The 24362-nt window shown below is 43.0% G+C and overlaps 2 protein-coding genes across 2 annotated transcripts; both read right to left on the minus strand.

Annotated features, from left to right (window-relative positions):
- Positions 1-110: 110 nt before the first annotated feature.
- Positions 111-10834, minus strand: LOC135826617 (mucin-5AC-like). The gene is made up of 8 exons (XM_065339221.1): positions 10644-10834; positions 5736-6023; positions 4095-4387; positions 2355-2454; positions 1893-1997; positions 1185-1760; positions 326-381; positions 111-116 (listed from the first exon to the last, which is right to left on the minus strand). Exons 1-8 carry the CDS (start codon positions 10768-10770, stop codon positions 111-113), a joined length of 1551 nt encoding a protein of 516 aa, XP_065195293.1. The 5' UTR covers positions 10771-10834.
- A 4570-nt stretch (positions 10835-15404) lies between these two features.
- Positions 15405-20587, minus strand: LOC135826105 (uncharacterized). The gene is made up of 6 exons (XM_065338741.1): positions 19848-20587; positions 19023-19066; positions 18668-18769; positions 17714-17875; positions 16579-17013; positions 15405-15816 (listed from the first exon to the last, which is right to left on the minus strand). The coding sequence occupies exons 1-6, from the start codon at positions 20410-20412 to the stop codon at positions 15610-15612; spliced, it is 1515 nt and encodes a 504-aa protein (XP_065194813.1). The 5' UTR covers positions 20413-20587; the 3' UTR covers positions 15405-15609.
- Positions 20588-24362: the final 3775 nt, after the last annotated feature.

The following is a 24362-nucleotide window of genomic DNA, read 5'->3' on the forward strand; positions in this document are numbered from 1 at the left end:
GCGCGGCATCATCCTGGGTAAAAAATGGAAATAAGATGCAAAGATGAATGAAAAACTCGTACACTGTAACTCTTTGTCGCACCTCGTGAAGTGGTGGTAAATACAGTATTTCAGCACTGTGTAAAACACCAGCTTGCCCATATAGAGCGACGCACACTTGCTATAATATCGGCATTTGCGCAATAACCTTCCTGATAACGATTCGTAGAAAATGGGGAAGTGGAAGCCTAATGCTCCGGATATGGCTAGAGTAAAAATATTGTTGTCCCTGGGTTGCTATGTGACAATGCAATGTGGTGGAGATAAATGCATAGCATATCCGTACCTGCACTGGGTCGTGTAGCGCATCCTGTTGACGAATGTTCTCCAGCACTAAGTTACCTGGGAGGACAGTGAGATGCACAAGCACTTAGCAGGCATAGCCATGACCGTTGCTCCGCGTGCATGGAGAGAATTATTTCAATTTACTTCCAAGATGCACCTTGGCCAATCAAGAAGATGCAATGAATCAAATTGATCAAATTGATCTAGGGTGCTGGCTACTACAAGCGTCGAAGCTCGCACTTCCTGCCCACCGCCTGATTCTTGGCTGCATGCAGTACGAGGTGCAACGTTTGGAGGAGGCACCTTCTTCTACAAGTACCGCCGAGGTCACAGCATCTAATTTCAATCTATGAAGAACATGAACAGGTTCTGTGAGGGAAAACATTTGCCTAGTTCGTTATCACAGCGTGTTCTGCACGATACTGACAATCAACAACCAAATCGTGCTTCTTATCGCACGTTTCGGCTCACCAATACCTTTTAAATTATGAATGTAAGTGTTGGATATTGATAGATGTCTTGTACACTTCCTATCTTCCATATTTGTCACTATAATCTTTGGTTCTCTATCCAAGTTTCATTGAACAGCATAACTCAAATTTTATGTAAAATCGTGAAGTAACTCATGCTGCATTACAGTTTAAATCTGGTAAGAAGTACCCCACGGGGAACAGAAAAGTGTGCGTAGTATCCGAGGTACTTTTAATCCGAACATACGTCAGCATTGGGCAATATACGGATATAACAAATACTGTGAGCGTCCGAACTAAGGAATTGAACGTGTTTTCGGCGTACTTACAAAGTAATTTACAATTTGCCTGTACGTGCTGTCGTTCCAGCTTGTATTATTGTTGCCTTACCTTCAGCTTCTAGCGGGTACTGTCCCTTTGCCTTGTGCCTTTTCCAGAGAACGCACCCGACAGCCACCAACACAATGAGTAATGCAATACAGCTGCCGCCTAAAATCCAATCCATGACATTGGATGTTGACTTGAAAGCTTGACCCGTGTTACCCGTGTTGTTCATGAGAGGGGACATGGTGACATCGGACCTTGGAACGCTCGTGCGATCTGCGTTACTGCTAGATTTATATATGGAGGGAAATGGCCGTGGAGATGTTGTTGGGCTTGTTGATGTACGGCTCGCCATTGGTGTCGAGGTGTGCGAACTACTTCCTACAGTTCCAGTTGTCACGTTGTTTAGTGTTCCTGTTGCATTCATCACGTTTGGGTTACTTACAGACGCGGTTTCTTCTGTTTTCGGCACTGTGCTTGCTGTAGGTGTTGCATCGGAACTCCGTGGGGACAACGTAGAGCATCCATTTGCAGCAGATACCTTACTGGTTGCTCCTGTTTCCGTGGATGGTTTGACGGACGTTTCACTTGGCATGCTGCTCGTAGTACTGGACACGGTTTGCTGGACTGTCGTCGTTGTATCTAGAAGTATGTCGATAGGTGCGTGTTTGGGATCGCGCCGAGGCGAAGAAGCACAGAAAATAAAGAATAACCCACTCGCATTATATGATTTGAAAGCATAGAAAACCACTCCATTTGTAGCGGAAAACTTACCCGTTGCTCTCGTTCCCGTGGATGGTTTGGTAGCTGGTGTACTAGGAACGGGATTCGTAGTGCTGGGCATGGTAGTGATGGTACCCCGGGCTGCTGACGTTGGATCTGGATGTATGACGACATGTACAGTCATGTAGAATAATAACTAGCTCTGAACTTCAACAAAACCCTGAAAAGCATGCAGGATGACAAACATTCCGGAGATAAACTTCCAAAGAAGTTCCTGTACGACGTTGCGCTGCAGATTCAATGGGATTCCGCTGCAGTAAATAATTATTATGATTGAAGAACTGTCTTTGCAGATCTCTCCTAAATTCGGTCAGACCTTTCTGACGTTTGGGCCAGTCACTCATTTCCAGAACGATGTTCAGTTTTTCATGCCTATAGTTATGGCAACGCCCTGGAAACGTCTGAAAGGCACTTGTCCTTAAAGTGATACCTATTGTAAAGTCCTGTGCTCACCGTTCATTGGCCTCTGGCAAATGTAGCTGAGGTAATCGCCACATGTAATATTAGTGTAAGAACTTGGATTGCTGCTGTTGTATTGGATATACGGGCAGTGCTGAGAACGATACACAAATGGAGAACATTATTATGCACATTCTTGGCAAACGAGGGCAACAATTTTTTTTGTTATCATTTTGTGATTTCCTAAGGCGTGAATACGTGACGGACAATACTTTTTGTATTTACTACATTCGTGCAGTTGTTAGCAGAAGAGGTATATACTGGGAAACCGGTTAGGTGGTCGACTCCACCAAATATACCAGACTGTGAACACTCAAATTGACACAATTAGGCACAAAAACTGACAGATAAATTCCAGGGAATGTAGTAGTAGTAGTAGTATTTATTTTATTTACCATCGGATGCCTCAACAGTGATACACACAACTCTTAAGAGGGCCGATAACGGGATAAGTGGAAAGGAATGTAATGAACTCGAGAAATTCTAAATAGATCTCGGGTCGCTGAATGTCTCAGTAGCCTGTCAGTTTTGGGCCCTTTTATCGCATGTTCTGACTGTTTATCATCTTGTTACAGTCGTGGGTAATTGCTGCATAACTCGTTCTCATATGTTTCTTCTCTTTTTGTACAGTTCTAAGTTCTAACGCGTTAAAAACATCCATATGATTGTTTTATTTTCGGTCCAAGGTTAGATGCAGTCTGGATTCCTTGCACAATGGCATTGTATTAGCTGAGCAAACAATAGACCTTATTCGATAACGTGACTTTTGGACTCGCCTCCAGGGATTTGTCATAAGCTAGGGCACGCGTACGAGAAACGAGTGGCAAGAAAGGCCCAGTTTGTACAAAAGAGTAGTAAAATACCGGTATTTATCTACTCCTATGTTCGCACACAGAGTCCACTGTGCACTGAGCGCAGATCTCTTGCCACTCCCTGGTTCCCGGGACCCCGGTTCACGTGATTGTGACGTTTATCGAATAAGGTCTATATTGTATAGACCGTTGTAACCGGGGTTCTGAACCTGGCTTTATCTTGACGAGTACATGTACTCTTACGTTGATTGTACAGCATGGACAGCGCTGGCAACTGAAACCCGACCCCTTAGCGGTGCATCCACTTTCTAGCGGTCTCTGTTTCGTAGTTTTACTGTCTTTGCGATGTGAGCGCGCAGCTTAGGGGTCGGATTTCAGTTACCAGCACTGTAGTAATGAAATGAACGAAGAAAGCATAGGACTACAAGATCTCTTTCATTTTGTTGATGTCCCTTTGTACATAATTACTCGCTAAATACTGTGAATGCTGTGAATGCTGCTGTCTGATGATCGCTCGATGCGTGAAACTTTAAGTTACAGCTAACACAGCCTTTCGCCTCTGTTGTGTGTGTAATTACTCGCTATAATGTCTCACCTAGTTGTAATAGTTACCAACCTTGTGATGCTCTTTATCCTTACGTTTCATTGGTTGTGGTTGCTTGTATTCCACTTGAAGAGAATGCCCGAAAACTGGTTGGAGAAGTTCTGAGTCCTAACTGGAGTGAAGGATTTGTAATTTGTAGGTTGTCTTTCCTAGCCTACGGTGGCCTGATGAATGACCCATGGATGGTCATACACAACCACACCTGCTCTGCCTGTAATTTTTCATACATCCTCTTGTCATGGTTCTCACCTTCACCAATCAATTTATGCATTCTCAAACAAAAATGGATTTTTTAAAACATGTGTGTAATGTTCTTACGCCAAGAGTAGATGGTGTGAAAGCAGTGGCGGTTGAGTTTTGTCCAATCCAGAACCTGCAGTTCGAGTTCCACAGCGTACTTCTAAAGGGCGCTTTGGTGGGTCTTGCGGAAATATAGCGCTTAGCCCATTCCCGTACGGCAGACTTTGCACATTTTATTGTTTCATTCTTGTGGAGCTGAGCCAGAGTTCCACCAACTGTCGCGCACGCAGTCATTGCATCAGCATAGGACTTCCCACCCAGAAAGACACCCATTTCCAGCCTTGTAGTGGTCTTGCATTCAGCCCACTCTTCTGCACAGGGGTGTCAACAACAGAAGGGAAGGTACAATAGTTTACATGTACATGCGTACCGTTACACTACGTCATGTAGTGGCATGTACATGTAAATGTAAAATGTAATAAAACAAATGCTTCCTTTTCCAGTCATACAACAACGCAACCTTCTCCGATGAGGTCTCAAATGACCGACACAACTGTTTATACATGTGGAAGGAGTGATTTTTCAGTATTCCGAAAAAGAAACCTTTGGTGGTTTGGGAAGTGTGTTTGGTTGGCCAAAGAAGTCGACGATCTTGGTGATGGTGTAGTCAATGTACGAAGAGTATAATTATTTGAAACTCGGATGTTGAGCCAATATTAATAATAAATGTAGAAAGGAAAAGGACATATGGCAACGAGTTTAGAGTAGCTGTCCATCACTGTAACCAGATACAGTCAGTATCGCCAATAGCGTTGGTGTTTGATTTTGAGCATTTTATCACTATAAGCGAATATTACTATGACCGATACTGCATGCAATGTATGCGAGTGGGGTGTCAAACGACTCAGCGCGCCGTGCACATACGCACTACATACATCATAATTTCTTGTAGCTGGCTGTAGCTCCTGACACAGAAAATCAGCATTTCCTCACGATGGAGGCATATTTTGGCAACTTGTACGAGCAAAACTCACCAAACAACACTCACTGGACAAGTTCTTCACGAAGAAGTAACACCCTGTTCTCCTCTAACATCGCTTGACTTTACATCAATCACTATAACCGAAGCAAAAATAATGTAATAAAGGTCTTTTGAAATATGAATTTGATCACTATAGGCGATATAATTATTACTATAGACGATAATTACTATACGCAATACTTGTGTATACTTAGTTATGGCAAATGAAAATGAATTTGAGAAATTGATCACTATATCCGGTGTATTACTATAGCCGCCAACCTTATAGGCGATACGGACTGTACCTATGATACAGTCAGAAAGTGCAACAACTAAGCAGAAAACTGACAGAGCACGGGGACATGCAACTGAGATGTGTTGAAGCTAGGTGTCAGGACGTCGAATGTCCGAGTACTCTTTCAGTTTCGTGTCTAGTTGTTGCACTTTCTGACTGTACATAGTATCTGGTTACAGTGATGGAGAGTTACTCTAAACTCGTTTCCATATGTCCTTTTCCTTTCTTCAAATATATTAATAATTATCTATTTAAAAAACCAGAAATGCCCGAATGAAAGTGGGACAAACTACGAACACAAACAACTGTGAAGTTGTGGTGAGTGAATTGTGCGTGGGTAAGCTACCATAGCTAAGTGTTTTAAAGTCTAATCCGTGACCTGTATGACTACTGCAATGCTTACCAGCAGGTGGAGTGAGCATGCAAACTGGGCTAGAATAGTTGCTAGTTTGATTCTCGCGCGTGACCACAAATGCTGATACGCAATACGAGGTGTTTAGAGACAAGTTGGCGAACGCCACATTGCCACCCGACACGTTGGCGCACATCTGAATTGGATTTTGTTTCTGTGAAGATCCTGTTTGACTAGCTGAGCTGAGATTGAAGCAGTATTTGGCTATCCTGGATCGCTTGGCCATTGATGCTATGACAGTGGTTGTGTTAGCAGGCAGAAGGACAACTGATGTTGGTGCTGGGAATATGCAGTCAGAAACATCAGATCAGAAAATGTATTAATGGTTTCAATTTCTTAGAAGAAACTAACTCTCCTCCTCCATGCACTCTAAAGCCGACCATTACTACCCTCGGTAGCCATTACTCACACCAATAACTTCAAACAAGGAAGGGGTCATGGGTAAAACATTTCCTTCTGACAGCTGTTTCGCCTATCAAAGGCTCGTCAGAGAAGGTGATACTGATATTTTAATTGACAGTTTCAATTTCTTGCACATGTATTCTATTCTACCAATATCTCACTTTTCACTGCTGTGTATCTGTTTTAAAAACTGTCACCGGCAAATCCTTATTATAGGATTTGGGTTTTGGCTAAAGGATTTCCCTAAAAACCTATGAAAAAGGATGAAATGGCTTTCACGAGGTGTTTGAAACTGTTTCCCATACACTTCTGTAGGAGTAATCCAAATTTCAAGCCGATCGGCCAATTTTTGAGTTGAAGCGTCCGCTGTGGTACAGTTAAAAGCACTAGATATGCCAACCTGTAGCAGTGCTCCCCAATCAACCACAGACATCTATGCATGGTATGGTATTGTATGGTATGGCATGGGGTTTGCAGCTCTTTATAAAAATGCTTTGCTTCACGGAAACGTATTTCATTGCGAAGAGCTGCGCTTCGGTCCTCTGAGCTGTGCTGAGGAGCTCTAACAGCGCGAAACAGTTGCTGTCCACAGATTTGAGTATGTATGGTATCTATGTACTTATTCAGCATACTAAGCATTCTATCATCATCTGCATCCATTACAACACTCTGGATAATGGAGAACACTCAAATCCTATATTATAGGATCCGACAAAGAACTCATGTCCTATCTAAAACGGCCCTATACAAGTAAGTCAAGCGATAATACTGGCACCCTTGAAAACTTCTGAACAGAACCTACTTATACTGCCGCAACACCTTACGATAAAAATGTAGGCACACAACTTATCCTGGGCGGAAGCAGGGTCATGATTATTTGAAAAATGTCAAAAAAATCCTATATAGGATTTGACCGTTTAAGAAATAGTCTTATTGATTGTGATGGCAAAGGAACGTGATGTACAGAATCAAAGAGAATTACTCCGAGCTCATGAAGTACCCAACCAGCTAGCACTGGACGTGTCATGAACTGTTGGAATGAACATGCACCCATACAGAACACCCACGCACACACGCACCCACACCCACACCACACGCACACACATACATGTACATGCCTATAATACATATACACAAACAAACAAACATACCGTATGATTTCAATATGGACGCACGCGAGCCTAGGAACGTCGTCATACAGGTTGGAGTTACTGCTAAGGTTCAGTGGAACAATGAGATTCAGGGCAAAGAGTGGGGAAACGTTTGAAGTAGGAACACTTTTATGCAAAAGATATTGGCAACGTTTGAGTCTCACGTGGAGTCGCCATCTCTCCAGAGTTCAGGGCTCTATTTACACTAACAGGCTGTTCAATAAAAGTAATGAAGTGTTTGTTTCCAGAGGAGTTTGTTGCTCTAAGGTTTTGATTACGTTACTGCCACGTAGAGTGAACTGAAGCATAGTGAATATTATTAGTTATGCTTTAGCCTTCAGCTGCAGCAATTGCACAGGAATACTGTACCACGATATAATGCCGTGACTACACATAACAAAATCTAGTTGACAGGTGTGAAAATACTCAATAGATGGGGAACTATGGAGGAGCGGCTTCGGAGAAAGAAGTTTCAACAAAGTTGCGAATAAACAATTGATGCCGACATAATACCATGATGCACAAAAAAAAAAAAATTTCACGGTTCGCGTGAGACTCGGCCAAAGGCCCAGTTTTCCGCATCCGCAGGAACGCCACCACCCTCTTGGATCAAGGCGCAGATGCAGCTCCTAAACGGTGGGAGGTGAGTAGATCAGACCCACCACAAAGTGGTCAAAGACCGAAATCCCATTCACTGCATCCATGATGCACAAATGCGACATAAATCTGCAATGCATAATTCATATTTCTAGTAAAGAAAAAAGGACCAAGAAAATACAAGTTACGCTATAATGTCCACTAAAACCAGCAGTTACTAAACAATAAGCTCATGCGATAACATTGCATGACACTGACCGACTGTACTGACGTTCTGCAACTAACTGGCTAACAGCGCTAGCACATCTAGGGTGCGCACTACAACAGCCTTCCAACTTGGAAGGTTCTACGTTATAGAAATAACATAAGGAGGGGAAGGTGAGCTCCAACCAAGACAAGCACGAGCTGAAAGTCTCAGCTGTGAAGGACGTTGAAGGATGTTCATGCATGTCGATCATGCATGTCGATGACGGTACTGGCAAGACCACTGGACAATACGGACAAACCACGATTCAAGGACGCAAAGCAACAATCCACAAAACTTGTGTGACTCAAAGATGCGAAGATCAATAAAAAGGGAAGCTATGCGAACCAGAATCATGCAAAACCGAATGCTTCAATAAAACAGCACTGTACGTCGACTATGTCAATTTAGATGGACAATATGCAGCGGTAACAAGCAGCAGTTTCACACGACGATCGTTTCTATTATAATTTATAGATAGGGACGGTACATCAATGTCGTGGAATGTTATCGCATGAGCTGATTGTTTAGTAACTGGTGGTTTTAGTGGACATTATAGCGTAACTTGTAGTTTCTTGATCCTTTCTTCTTTACTATAAATTTGCACTTGGCTCTCCATCCGAGTCCATTCTTGCATAATTCATAAACTACACTTACGCGCTCTACACCTAGATTTCCCCACACTAACTTTTCTTTTACACTGTTCTCACTTTATGGGATAATACAATCACTGTTTCACCTGTGTTGAATTGTATTTTTTGTAACTTTCAATTAGGACATTGTAGCACAGTTGAACACATAATTATAATTATTTGTTTGTTCTATCAACCATTCTTCTATGTAAATCCACTGATGACCATCGAGGAAAGAAGTGTATGGATTATTCTTTGCACATTGAATTTCATTAGTCCATCATGGTATTATGTACACATCTATGTTTTTATTCATAGCTTTGTTGAAACACGAAAGAGGCCTTCTAAAACTAACCATCCGGATAAAATCGCTGGCAAAGGAAGCTGAGGTTGGAGTTGATATTGCATTGAGCGGCTAGGATTGTTTTTGACGACCAATCAAACATCCCGCATTGACGGCTACGATCTCCCATGTCTAGATGGAAAGAACTATTGTCGCTCAGGTGGACTTTACATGACTGGATCCTGGCCGCTAAACATGTTTTCCCTAGACTGTCGCCAAGACGTCCATTGAGCCTTTTGCAATACATTATAGCCGATGATCTGTTCTTCTTCGAATGGAAGTACTCTATGGTTGTACGTCCCCGGATACCGGGACCGGAAACGTTGCATGTTGAACAAACCTGCATAGGCGCTGGAATAAGAGGAGAATATGGCACAATATAATTGGAAGGGGTCAGTTGATTTAACCTTATCATTTAAACCTCGTCGAGTTTAAACATTACATGTTTAAAAGGAACGGGCTGTTTTTGGTCTTGTTTTGACTCGTTCTCTGTAAAGCCTAGGTTGTTGAGGTTCGATGGGGCGACATTGAATACGACGTAAAGAGCGACAGGAGTGAACATAAATCTCATGACACCGCTTGATGACGTCAAAAGTGAACGCCAGTGTCTTTGTATGTGGCGGGTGTCGTCATATTATGTCCCTAATTTACTGGATGATGCACCCAGTGTAGGTTCATAATTTAAAAAGCAAGGAGCCAGACCAAGAATACCCCTCACGTGTATTGTCATAAAACTAAACTGCAAAACCTGGCTCCAACATTTCTGCTGGAAAGTGTCAAGTAGAAGTGAAACGCATTTTTAAAATTATTATTTACTTCAACAATTAGAACCGGATACCTGCTGAGTACTGTACGTTGTACGTTTTAAGTGTGTGCATGATGATTGTACATCATATTATAGTTGACGTACAGAGTGTCAAACTCCTCGGCCAAAATACCAGTAAACATATCGTACTATTCTACCAATATACTACAGCCAAGAAATACGAAGTCAAAACCTACACAAGCATTGGGGCACACTTCCTGGGTTATGTGCATGAAGGACACACAAATCGTTAGCCTTAGCCCACCTACAGCGACCATTTGAAATTGTACAAAGCTCTACTTAATGTGAGCACTTTGAGAACATTGGGTTAATTCTTGTGACTTGAAGTAAATAGATCTCACAGAACCCAAGGACAAACGTATTTCAGTAACTACAGAAACAGTTGCGGAAGATGCACTGCCGCAACTCCTTAACCCAGAAAACCCTAAATCATCCCCACTGCAAGTGGTCTCTTTGCTGCAAATTCAAAAATCTTAACCATGTTTCGGCCAGGAGCTACCATCAAGATCTGAGGGTTGAAATGATTGATTATGGCTGAGATTATTACATTTGCAGCAAAGAGACTACGTTCTTTTGTGATGATGTAGGGTTTTCTGCGCATCAACAGGAACAATGTTCTATAGCTATTGTTGCTGAGTCAGCTCACATGTAGAGATATTTCAGGACTTAGAGCGGTGCAAGTTTAATGTTCAGACTGAACTCACCTTTTCCTGTCCCCGCCAGACATTCAACTTGGCCAGAGGAAGTACCAGTAGTGTCAGTGGGGACAATGAACCAGCAAATGGTCATCATGACCCCAGCAATTCCAAACAATTTCTTCCATGGCCCCATTGGTAGATAAATTACTTGTAGTCTACCAGAACGTCTCGATATCAAGATGATATTGGTGCAACTGCTGCTGATCTGCCTATGAATTGTAAAGTAGCATCCTCTTCTGCGATCGATCTTTCCAGAATTACTGAGCGCAGTGGCTCTACTGTTTAGCGTCACGGCGGTCTTTCACAGCGCTACTGCATATGCCACCCCTCCTGATCCCGGCAGGTTTGTTTTTATTTTATTTTATTCCAAGCACTACATGGCTCGGGTAGCCAATGACCACTTTGCGTGGCGATTGCAGGGTTTTTATAGCCAACCACGGCTATTTTGCATGAGCGCGCTTAGTGTCAATTCGCATCGCCTAGAAATTCGCCTTATTTTAGTTGGACGTTTCCTTCCTCTGCACATTACTAACATGTAAAACACATGGTGCGGGCCAATGTTCGACGCTGGTGGCACACGCAGTGACCGATAGCACTACATTTTTGTGACCTTCAGATCAGCTCAGCACAGGTGCTAGCCACTCTTCTGTTTGATATCGCGAACTTCTAACTTGGTATCCCGAGGACGGAATTAAGTAGCAGTACAACATAATATTTGCCTGCCGTTCCCTGCAGTACACCTGTGAAAAAGGAATGAATGTTCGGGATGTATCAACAGAGACACAGAGGTTCAAAAATTGAAATACAGTCAGTATCGCCTATAGCGTTGGTGTTTGATTTTGAGTACTTTCTCACTACTGTATAAGCGATATACTATGACCAATACTGTATGCAATGTGTGCGAGTGGGGTGTCAAATGACTCAGGGCGCCGTGCACATACGTACTGCATAGCTAGCTGGCTACAGCTCATGACACACAACATCAGCATTTCCTCAGGATGGAGGCATATTTGGCAACTTGTCCACGCAGAACTCACCAAACACCACTGGGCAAGTAGTTCTTCACGAAGAAGTAACACCCTGTTCTCCTCTGACACCACTTGATTTTACATCAATCACTATGATCGATGCAAAAGTAATGTAATAAAGGTCTTTTGAAATATGAATTTAATCACTATAGGCGATGTATTACTATAGTATAGACGATTATTACCACATGTATACGGGATAACTGTGTATACTTAGTTATGGGAAATGAAAATGAATTTAAGAAACTGATCACAATAGCCGGTATATTACTATAGCCGCCAACCTTATAGGCGATACTGATTGTACAACCCCAACGCAAGGCGATAAGAGTTGACAGCTGCATTTGTATATCCTGACCACTAGAAACCTAATTCCAGTTTTTATGGGCCCACATACTCAGGAACTGAACTTGCCTGCATATTCAAGTAAATTATCGTACTCCCGCGATTAGTGTCTCTGGGGCACTATTTACATGTATGATTATCACAGATGGGGCACTATTCAAGAGAGGGCACTATTTTGTCAATGCTGATACTTAAAAGAAGTACATTATCGTCATCCAGCATAAAAACAAAGAAAAACAGAGCCTACAATGTTCAAAAAGTTTCAAGTCACACTATTTGAAAGAGGGCTACAGTATTATGTTTTCACTGGCTCTTGGAGACTGGGGCACTATTGGAGAGAGGGCTCTAATCGCGCGAGTACGGTACTCCTATTCTCTGGATAGTTCGTTGTTTCGACTTTGATTGGTCTGGTCAGCGGAGCTCGAAGTGACTGGCCTTGGTGAATGCACATACGTACATGTATGGCTGTAGAGGCAATCTCTCTACACCTCTGTCTACGTGATGTGCCTAATGCATGAATGGAAAGCACCTAGCAGTGTTGGAGTGTGCCAGCTGGAACACATACTCGATGTTTTCTTCAAAATAACTTTTGACTCGACGACCAGCCTTCAGAGAGAGGATTGAGTGCCACGTATATTCGCCGCTACGAATTAGCTCCATTGATGCTAAAACTACAGAAATGGTCTCCGAAATGGCACGGCATGAACGTGCGGAATAAAGCGACGACGCATCCTTCCTCTTTACAGAGAATCATCGCGCGAAACACTACCAGGAAGTGATGGAACGTAGCTATAGACCGCTTGACCTATCTGGTACATGTATAGATTGAGAATGTGGCTTTTTCTAGCCACATTTCCACTGTGCTGAAAACGCATCAAGTACGACTTTCACAAACAGACGTGAATAGAGGATATGCAAGATCCGTCAACTTACATTTACACACACTTGAACAGAATTAAAAGCGTTTCTGCTGTAACTCTGAGTTACACGGTTTTAGCCGATCATCAGACAGCAACATTTCAAGTGGTGTGTTTACTGCTTACTCGGCTGTGCACATTGGTGTATTGAGCACTGTCATGAGCAACGGCAACTCTCTCCGAGTGTCAACTTACAGGTATTATGCTTTGTTATTGGTGAAAGGAATTCAGGTGGAAACACCCATTCCAATAGGGCTGCACATTCGAGCCAGTTCCGTTATTGGTGTTCTCCTTACCTCTCCGCTCCCAGTACATGTACAGGTATGTTAAGACTACACTGTACGTACTTCAAATACTTTGGACCACCAGGAGCTTGATATTCGTGGATCCACTGTAACGTGGAAATCAGAGCTGCTAATAGCTTCGCCTCTACTCACTGTGTACATAGTTAACAACCAGACAGAGGGCTAATGTTACATTGGGCGCTTTCGATTACACGCATTTCGGTCAATTCTAGAATTAGTTATTGTTGATGCACAGTTCGATTACACAAAAAGTGACAAATTCCGTCGTTAGAATTGATTTTATCCAATTCCGTCAAATCCGTCAATTCTGAAGAGATGGCGGAATTTCTCTAATTCTGGCGCCAGAATTGCACAGTCGGTGTGTTACTGGTCTGGTCATGACTCAAGCGCGCGAAGAGCCTCCCTGGCCGGCGTGTGCGCGATGCTGGGTCCACGTGCGCGCGAGGGTGTACGTGATCTCTTTTTACGATTCATCAATTTTGTTGGTGACATGACATGAATAAAATGCGTTGTGAATTCCAGTCGTTCGTTTACAAGGCCGGAATCTGCTCATTCTGGTCATTCCAGAATTAAAAAACCAGTTCCAACATTGTGTAAACGTGTAATCGAAAGCACCCATTATAATAATTATTATGTCTTGTATGGAGTGGCGAATCTGTGCACGTGATCCCACTCCATAACAATCATCTCGTTTGATGCCATGCACGTTGTCGCACAAACTCCATTGCAAAATCTGCATGTGCGTGCATGAAGGAAAATGTTTCGTCGAACACTATGGAATATTCTCACTGGCTGGAGAGCCTAGGATAAGTTTTAATACAGGAAATATAAAGGACCAAGTGCTAGAGCTGTTAGCCACTTAGTTGTGGAACGTCAATACCGTCGGTCAGTGTCGTGCAATGTTATCGCATGAGCTGATTGTTGAGTAACTGGTGGTGTTAGTGGATAATAGTATAGCGTAATTTGTAGCTCATTGGTCCCTTTTTCTTTTCTATAAATATTCTCCTTCGTATTAAACATTAAATTACGTAAAGCCAATGAAGACTTTGACAGGCTAAGAGCATCAGTGACACCGCCAGTCATCTGGAATGTAATGCAGCAATATTACGATGCAGGTGTGTTCAACCAATACCATAATTGAGAATTTTGCCAAAGGGATGCAAAGAGCAATGCACTACAATAATCATAACTCAATGAATAAAACTACTTGTAGAGGCGCACCCATATCAATCATAGCAACGAATAAATTGTTCCAGTTTTCTCGTCACAAAAAATATCAATGGAAACTCGTGACTGAAGATATTATCAAAAAAAGCAATAGGATGTATAAGCTTGGAGTGACAAAACAAGGATAAAAGTAAGAAAGAAGAGCGTAATTGATAAGAGATAAACATACAGGTGAGAATATGATGGGACATTCAGCAACGATAGCACTGTAAAATGTGGCGATGTATGGGTAATTATGCTACTTAACGCTTGCCACTTATTGCGATAATACCAAGCCTGAGATACAATTTCACTGGCGAAGTGATGCACGTTTTATCGACTGTGGTAAGGAGAAGCAAAAAACAATTTGAACTGGGATGTTGAGCCAATGTAATCATGGATAAATAAAAGAAAGGACAACATGTGTCGAGTTATGACCAACTGTCCATCAATGTCACGAGATAATAATTATACATTCAGCAAGTGCGACAAAGGGGCACAAAACTGACTCCTTGTCAAAAAGGAATTATACGTACGGCTGCGATAACCTAACATTTGGAATCTGTTGTACGACTTTCGGATGTTTTAGAGCATTGGCGCTACTCATAAAGACTACAGTCACGACACACAACATCAGAATGGATGAAAATGTGGTCAGTAAGTTTGTGCGCTGGTTGCGATGATGGGCTTACATGTATACGCCGAGATCTCCTGCTTAAGTATTGTTGTATTTCTGAAGAGAGCGGTGAAGTGCTACTGTTAGTCTCTAGAGGGAATGCATGCTATCTACAATAGAATTGAACGAGTGAGGTTTGTAATTCATGATAGAGAGAAGATAAAATTGAGCAAACAGTGCTCTATTAACCAGGGCCCAACATACAGCTGAAAGGTGACAGCTGACCATGGGAACTGTCAGAAAATGGCTGTGTTCGTGTTTTGTGTGTGTTCAGCGTGTGAGGGTGCGTTTGTACGTTTGTGTGTGTGTGTATGTGTGTGCGTGTATGCGTGAGTGTGTGCGTGTGCACGTTTTGTGTTTTGTGTGTGTATGTGTGATTGTGTGTTTGTGTGTGCTGGTCGCGCGCGCGCGCGCGTGTGTGTGTTCACGGGAATTCGATTTACACAAAAAATGGAGGATGGGAATGATAGCATTGAGAAGAACTTGAGAAGTCTTTCATATCACTTTTGTGCTATCATACGTACATTCACCTGGATGACCACTGGCCTCTACTTGCTCCTTTGGATTGGTTGTCTGCGAAATGACATCATTTGCACGAAACTGAGATCGATCCAATACGTCATATAGGGACGTCGGCTCGGCTGGAACCTGCTCGGTTATCTCCCGCAGGGTGTTGTATGTGTGTTCATCTGCGGTAGTTGGCTGCACAATGCAAGGAAAATGGAACAACAATGAGAACATGATATAATATAATAATCTTTATCAATTTTCAGCATTACCCAAAGGCTAACGACGATCTGAGGGATTTCCTATTCATGTATGTTGATTGTGTGTTCAGCAAGTGATCAGTCCATTAGCTTCTCTTAATTGTCTACTTACACACGAGATCTAGATTTGGCGTTCTATTGGAAGTATTCTATACCTGTGTGCTTTGTCCCTGGTCCTGACTACAAGTGTACCCTCATAACGTCACAAGCGATAGAGTACCAGAAGCTGCTAGTGAAATTGCAAACATTTTACTCAAGTAGTCATATTCAACGAACTCCAAAACAGTCCTCGTATCCAATCCCATTCAAAAAGGAATAGAAGGTCGAGCAAAGAGCCAAGACAGGTAATGTATATGGAACACACCAGGCGCCTGTACCGTTGGAGGAGACTAGACTGAAACATAACGAGTAGACACGAATAGTATCATAAACTATCAGCGATATTGTAAGGAAATTATACAATTGCATGATAAGTTGATAAGGATCATGTAATCTTAACCGCCCACCTCTCCACATTGCGCTCTTGGCCCACATTTACAACACCACGCCATAGCGAGGAAGATCGTCGGAGAGCGCAGTGTGGAGAGGTGGACGGTTAAGATTATTTTCAAATGGCCGAGTTTGTCGCTACTTCTGAGTTTTAAAGGATCATGTAAGTTAATGATATCAACTAGACAAATCGATGATAATTCTTTACCTTTGACAGTTTCACTTCGTTGTCGTAAACAGATTCCACTGGGTTTGCTGAGGTGGTCCCCTGCTTGCCAGCTCCGGACACAAACGTGAAGTTGTCGTACTGATCCGCATTGAGATCTTGGTCGGCTGTAGTCTTCGTAGCAGGCTGGAGTGGCGAAAGAGCGTTTGCGTATGCCCCATCACCAACACTTTGCATAGCGTTCTGGGCCAGGGAATATAATCCTGTGGTGTTCATTAACTGGAGAGGCATTTGGTTGTCATACGCGCTCTCATCTGGTTTTGGAAAGATTCCTTCGTCCATCGTATCAGCTGCAGTCTCAGTTGTCTTTGCATTCACAATCTGCTGTCCCTGAAAGTGAGATACGACTCCATATGTACAGGCAATGCCTTCAGATTTCAGGCTACTGCTTTCCCTAGCGACTTTGAAGTCCGTTGGCTAAACACAGTACACACATGAAGGATATTATTATGCTTATAGAACAGAAAAAGGACCAAGGAACTACAAGTTACACTATAATGTCCACTAACACCACCATTTATTAAACAATCAGCTCATGCGATAACATTGCACGACACTGACCAACAGTATTAACGTTCTACAACTAACTGGCTGATCGGCGAGAAGCCTTTGGGGAATAATTCAGCAATACAAATTTACAAAATTACACTCTAATGAGTAATAAACAGCGTGATATCTCGGTACTCAGTCGTTCTCCGCAGTCCTGTCACTAATGATGATCAAAGATGAAGAGAGCAGCTTGAACAAAAATAGTTGTATAGTCCATTGGCATTAGGCTTCATGCCTGTTTGGGTACACCACGTACATAACAACAGCTGAAATCACATTTGCATGACGATAAGGCATTTAATCATTTTTCTGCCAAAACAAGCCGCCAAGAATAATATCCTCCATAGTGGGTCCATCGCTGGTTACGATATGTGCATGCACCCTTCCACTATTTACTCTTTTTGTCTTTCTACAAGGAAATGCAGCATCTGCAAAGGACACTGAATAGATGATTGCCTTTCAGCACAGCACAAGCAGCTATCAACTACAAGAAAGATGGTGGCAATATCCTCTTCACAACATACAATGACAAGAAAGGAGAGATTCATGAAGCTGTTGCGGGACTTACCCTATCTGATTGGTTCGAGGAGACTTTACCAACATCAGAACTGCGAATCTCACCCTTCAATGGTCCTTCAGATGCAGGTTTGCTGCTGTCTCTGACGCGTTCTGCACCAATAACTGCATAGGAGCTCTCCAATATAGCTCCCCGAGTAAGGACGGAGCAGTCCTGCAGCGAAAAACAAACACCGAACAGTTACGAAGGGGATGCGATCTGTGGAAGTGAACACTCGGAATTGTGACGCTCCATACTGGCCATCGTGCAAAGATGTATTCTGTGTCTTTGTTCTCGCTATTTCTTTACTGTTGCTTATAGTATCATCACGTATACATTGACACCCAGTAGGGAGAAAGAAAAGATTAAAAATACACATTTCACGCTCTGGGTGATCTGCGGGTAACTGATGGTATTCTGCTAGTCATTTGCACTATTGTACATTAGAACGAGGTCTGTCTCGTTGTCCAGGAAACGACTAATCAGCGCAATTCCCGCCAAGGGCTCCATCAGAGTTTAAAGCCCGCTCAATCGCAATTTTACTGCTCTTGATGACGGGTCGAGGGCCTTGGATTAGCTCAATAATTATTAGTAATTTTAGTGATTAGTTTGATTTCTTTGGTACCCAGTACCCACCTACTAATAAGGTAATGGAGGTTTTCGTGGAAATGTTCAGAAATGTTGCTTTTGAGCAGTTGGATGATAATTCAGTTCTTCGGTCTGATTGATGTGTGGGCGAGGCGTTCATTATACATTTGTTCTACGTTCCGATGTTACACACAGTCAAAAGTGTGGTATTGGTAGAATTCAATTTTGTTGATCGCAAGCTAGGTACTCACCATCTTTTTTGAGACATAGAAATAAAAAGATTCTTTGTTTCCAGCAGCAGCGACAATCGAGGATAATTAAAATTTAAAAGTATCCCAAACACCACACGCCATGGAAACAGTTGAGTACAATACTCACACGAGCGGTGGCATCATCCTCAAGATTTCCCTGGAACTCATCCTGGAGCTGATTCGGTTCGTCAATTAGAACACCGATGGAAGGCTGTTGATTTGAAGGATTCTACAAGGAAATTAAAAGAAATTTAAAGGATTGCGAAAAACAGGGAGGGGATAGAGAGGGGAGGAGTGTGTGCACGCAAGGGGAGAAGTGATGTGATACCGTTACCTAATATTGGGCCACATTGTTGGGGAAGCCTGCATTATGAATATTGCCCATGCCTTGTTCCCGTTCAATACACTCAGGGGTTCGATTTTCCGTATCAAACTCATTAGAAACATGTGCTGAGATAAATTACACAAGCAAGATTGCTTACCGTACATGTACGTGAGGCGAGGTTATTGTGCAGTACGGTGGGCCCTACGAAAGAGAAGTTCAGCATTTAATAAAGCCGTAGAATAGTTAACTTCGTTGAGTAATATACCCACTCATTGCCCGGTCACTCAGTGTACCGTTGTCCATATAGAGAGGGGAAACAGTTGAAAAGGAAATGCTGGAACATGTATGTAAACTGGTACATTCACCATACTGTTTAGTCAAGGTACTAGGTAGAGAGAAGGCTCGTGGCTGCCTGGTCACCCGGGTTCCCGCATTACCTGGGCATTGATAATCTACATTGTACATGTGCATGTGGCATGAACCAAAGTGGGCGGGGGGGGGGGGGGGCAAATCTATTTGATACATCCAATAATGGGCCGATATACATAGAATTAGGAACACTCAATCTTCGTTCATAGCAGTTTCTTCCTTTGTGGAATCATCAGCCCAGCACAGAGAAAACGAGGCCGAATCTGATAGTAATGAGTATCTTTTCCAAAGGCAGATTAACCCGGACCGACCGTTCCTTGCCAGAGTGGTCAAACTTACAAGTCAGTGAGCTCTGCGTGATGCAAACAGAGAATGCATTTCCTGACATGAGAGTGCTCAACTACTTCAAGACCAGGTGCAAAACAGGAACATAACATTGGCATAGAGTACACCCACACAATCACAATCTAAACTCGGATACTCAGCCAGTAATTAATGTAAAAACGAGCATCATGTATTTCTTCCTTTTTTACAATCATAATCCTAACTCATATAACAACGCCTTGCCAAACAAAGGGATATTGGTTCTCTATACATGTAGGTGAATACTTACTGGCTTGTAACGCACGTCCAAACTTCCCCTGTTGACGTTTCCTCCATACAACCAGGATTAGAACGGCTATGATGATCACAGCTAAGACGGCTACACTAACACCAATAGGTGTAGTCGAGGACTGCTCCTCCTTGCTAGGTTTCACCAGATTGTTGTCGCCATTAACAGCGGTAGCAGTTGGGATAAACTCAACAGTGTACGCATTGGAGTTCTTAGCCCCTCTCGATACCGATGCCAAATAATGAGTTGTTGGCCCCATCCTTCCATCAGAATAGACCGGATTACCAGAAAATGATGTTTTCGTTGTCCTGCTGGAGGAAGTGGAATGATCACTGTGCGGTGCTTGCGCGATGGGTGCAGTCAGCTTTGGAGCAATAGCCTGGGTCGGTATTGCTACGGTACTGAACTGAGTAACATGAAGTGTTGTAGGCAATGGGGGTTTCTTTGCAGTGGAGCCCTGTACTGGTCTAGGCGTCGAATGAGCTAATGGGGTGCTGGAAATGAATTTCGTTGCCGGAGACTCTTCAGGTGACAGTGAAATCGGTGTTGGTGGGATGGATATCATCAGTTTGGAGGTGGTTGAATTGGTTATCTGAGAGGTTTCTGGCCGTGCGGATGACTTAGTGAGCGTGGTGGGCGTAGGGGATGAGACTGTGTGTATGCTGGGAACAGTAGATGTACCAGCAGGTAGAGGCACTGTCGAGGTGGATGAGTGCCTGGTCGTTGCGGAGAACTGTGAGTCAGTAGTGGATAAAGTTGTTTCTGGGGATGAAGTTGAAAGAAAATCGGAAAAGAATGATCATATACCGATCTCCCCTTTGTATGTCCACGGGGGTCTGGAACCGAGACCCCTGGTAGGCGGAGCTTAATGGGCCCCGCCACCACATTCCATTATCCACCCCCGCGTCTGGAGATATGTGGGTTTGTAGGAAAAAATGAGGTGGGAATAAACCAAAGGGCGGCTGAGATGACCCTGTTCTCTCTGAAAGATCACTTTTATTATCTTGATACCGTCATATATGTTTCAGTGTGGGCAATTCGTTTAAGTTGGGTGCATACGTGCTGCGTAGGCAAGCTGAATTCAAGACACAGGCAGGAATAATGTTATCATTATTCTGATCAGGAATACAGCAACATGGCAGCAGGAAAATACCTCTGCGTTTAGTACCATACACTAGGTGGAATCTTACCTGATGAGGAATAGCGCTGGCACACAAAGTTGAGCGTAGCCGTGCATTCCTCATTTCCAAGTTTGAAACGATTAACGGAGTCCTTCGCTATGTAGCAGCACCTTTTAGTGTCGATATTGCTTGGTTTATCTACAAGCCAGTCGATGTCTTCTTTCTGTGTTGGTGTATGGTCTGTGAGCCATAGCCAGCCACCAGTGATCTTAGTAAGTCCCACCCAAATTTTGCAAGTCCGATCGCACGCAGCAGCGGACGGAAAGGAACATGTGCATCTCTCTATGGCAGTCACTGCGCAGGATTCCCCGTCGGAACTCTGTGTGTTCGATAGATTTCCCCCAAGGCTCTCGCAATGGGCTTTAGCCTGGGTGAAGTTTAGTTCCAGGGAGAACATTTTCATTTCAAGCTGCTGAGAATTTGGATCATTTGAAGTGCAACGTGTCCATCCTGTAGATAACGAAACATTGAAAATCGTCAAAATCACATAATGCGGTTTTGCAGTGACAAGTGGTTTTTTTGAAATGAAAATGTTGGTCCTGTAGGGGGTTGAGATCCAGATGAAGATAAAAACGCACCCCTTTAGTAGAGCTGCGGCTTACAACCAACTGGAACCACACCTTACTTCCTTGGGCTGACGTAAATTCGGAACTTACGTGGGCGTAAGGAAGTAAGGTGCTGTACTGGTATGGCTTACTTTGTATTTTACCGGTAGCAGTGCTTGAACATATGTTTTCATACAGCAAGCGAAGTGGAGAGACATGTCCAACTATTTGGCTAAGAGACAGCTGAATTAACTCTTAATCATTTTTGTGATTTGCTTTCAAGAAATGTGCCTAATCAGTAAATTGTTGTTGTTTTTGTGGTTGTTTTTTGGTTTTCCCGTTCTCGGGGCCTTCTATTCGGTACTCTTTGTAGTTGTACTTCTGTATTGTTGAGCTATCCGAATTCAAATAAACACTAAAAAAAAGAAAAAGAAAAAAAGAGTTACACTGAGAGGTATGAACAGAGGGATGAACGGAACAATTTTACCACTCCTACCGGTGATCTTCGGAACATAAGCTCTAACAAATCTACATATTTATATAAAGTACTTGAAGTAAAAAGGACCAAGGAACTACAAGTTACAATCTAGTGTCCACTAACACCACCAGTTACTCAACAATCAGCTCATACGATAACATTGCACGAAACTGACCGACGGTACTGACGCTCTACAACTAACTGGCTTCACTTTTAACAGCTGTATCAGATCTTGGATGCGCACTCCAGCAGCCTTCCAACTTGGAAGGTTCTAAGTTATAGACATAACATAAGGAGGAGAAGGTGAGCGCAACCAAGACAAGCACGAGCAGAAAGTCTCAGCTTTGTAGTACGGTGGTGGATGTTCATGCATGTCGATGACGATACTGGCAAAACCACCGGACAATACATTCATGAACATCATGCAGGTACTAGTGTACCAGTTCTAACGGACACCTGCCTCTTAGTAGTTAGTCATTTCTGATCTCACGATAAAGTAAGTTCCCATCAAGGACATAGACCTTAGTAAGTCCTTGACCCCAAACCATACCTGTACTTCCAGCGTCTGAGTGCGCCCAGAAAACAATCCATATACCGAGGACGAGACAGCGCGAGATAGGATGATCCATGATAGAAAAGCTGAAGACAAGAATGGTATTACAAACCTAAACGTTCCAGAAAATCCTGGTTAAAGAAAAAGCCAACATCAAAAAGTAAAATCAAAGCACGGCACACGTTCATTGTGGCTTTTGTTTCAAAGGACCGAGTGGAAAACAGATGTACATATGAGAGATGTACATAGCAGACATGTACACGAAATATGTACATATGAGGGATGTACATATGAGAGATGTACATAATTATGCAATTTCTGGCGTACACGCGATACTGTGCAGAATTATGTTCAAGAGACGCACAGATGAGGTGCACGCGATGTACTCGTGATCAGGGCGATTCAAGCATGACCAAGCAGTTCAGTAAGTTCGGCGCCAGTATGTCAGGAAAACACAACGTTGATGTGACATGTTTTGACCTACTCAGCAGGTATATGATTGGTTGGTTGGTTGGTGTTTTTCAATGCGCACAATAAACGGGAACTAACGTTAGGTCCAACGATTTATAGGCCAATGGACAAGCCGCTTTAGAAAAGAAAGGAAGGAATTTGTTGATCCTGCAGATATGCTCTGATAGGGTGGTGTTATGCATGACTGGTATACAGTAGATCATCTGTTTCCGTAGCCCTTTGGGGCAGACGATGTTCAGGAGGATTTTGGATAAGGTAAATGTTCAGATGAAATCCAAAATCGTGCAAAAGGGCTGATACATGCACGATAATTATAATTTATAAATAATATTATCTTAAAATTTTGAAGGACGCTTCACGCAGCTTCATTATACGTGCCTGCAAACGATTCAAATATTATTTTAGTCATGTAAAATACGCACATGATCACATACTAGTAGATCTACTTTGCATTGGCGGCGTGCAAGTAGCGTCTTAACCCTTCCGGATAATGGGTCGTCTGGATACCACATGTCGTACCCTAGTAGTGCAGCAGTAACTTACAAGTCAACCGTAGCCACAGATGGCAGTCGTAAAGGCGACACTAGATTGTAGCTGCTGGACCACAATAACATGTATTTCTTGCACGCTAGCTCACTGCGGGTTCAGCTAAAAAATCCCAAACAGAATGCTGCTGAAGCAAGATCTGTTGTCCAAATAGACACAGCAGGGCAAGCATAACTTGCTTATTTTCTTTTCAGCGAAAACAGGCCCGCGTCATTTTGTGACGACATAGCGAGGAAGCCCCTGACATCAGGCTTGAATGCAGCACACAGCATCGCGACACAGAGGGTGCGTTAGTTCGGATTCTCGCTAATGAATACCACCACAGGTATCACCCCATTAATCTGTGTCTATTGATTTACCAATGTTTGGATTCACTTTATGTTTGCTATTTCTGATATTGTAGCCATCCTTGGAGATCTACACGTCTAGCCTCTCCTTGCCTATGCCCAATGCATTCCTGTTGAAAGGGGGAAACTGATTCCCCCTTTCATTCTGGCTTTGTGAAGCCTACCCTGTCGAGGAGGGAAAGAAGGACTTCGGCAATACCTGTTTAGATATCCTGCTGCTTGGTTCTGCAGGGTCGGCGCATTTGTAAATGTGACATTGACATACTATTAATTTTGTTCACGCCTCATACTTCAAGATGTTAGCCTTGCTCCACTGTAAAAAAATGTTGTGTCCGTTCTCGAAGGGAACTCACGACGGCCACGAACACCCGGCAAACCCTGTTTTGCTGTGAAA

This window comes from Sycon ciliatum, chromosome 10 (genome assembly GCF_964019385.1).
Source record: "Sycon ciliatum chromosome 10, ocSycCili1.1, whole genome shotgun sequence".
Lineage (NCBI taxonomy): Eukaryota > Metazoa > Porifera > Calcarea > Leucosolenida > Sycettidae > Sycon > Sycon ciliatum.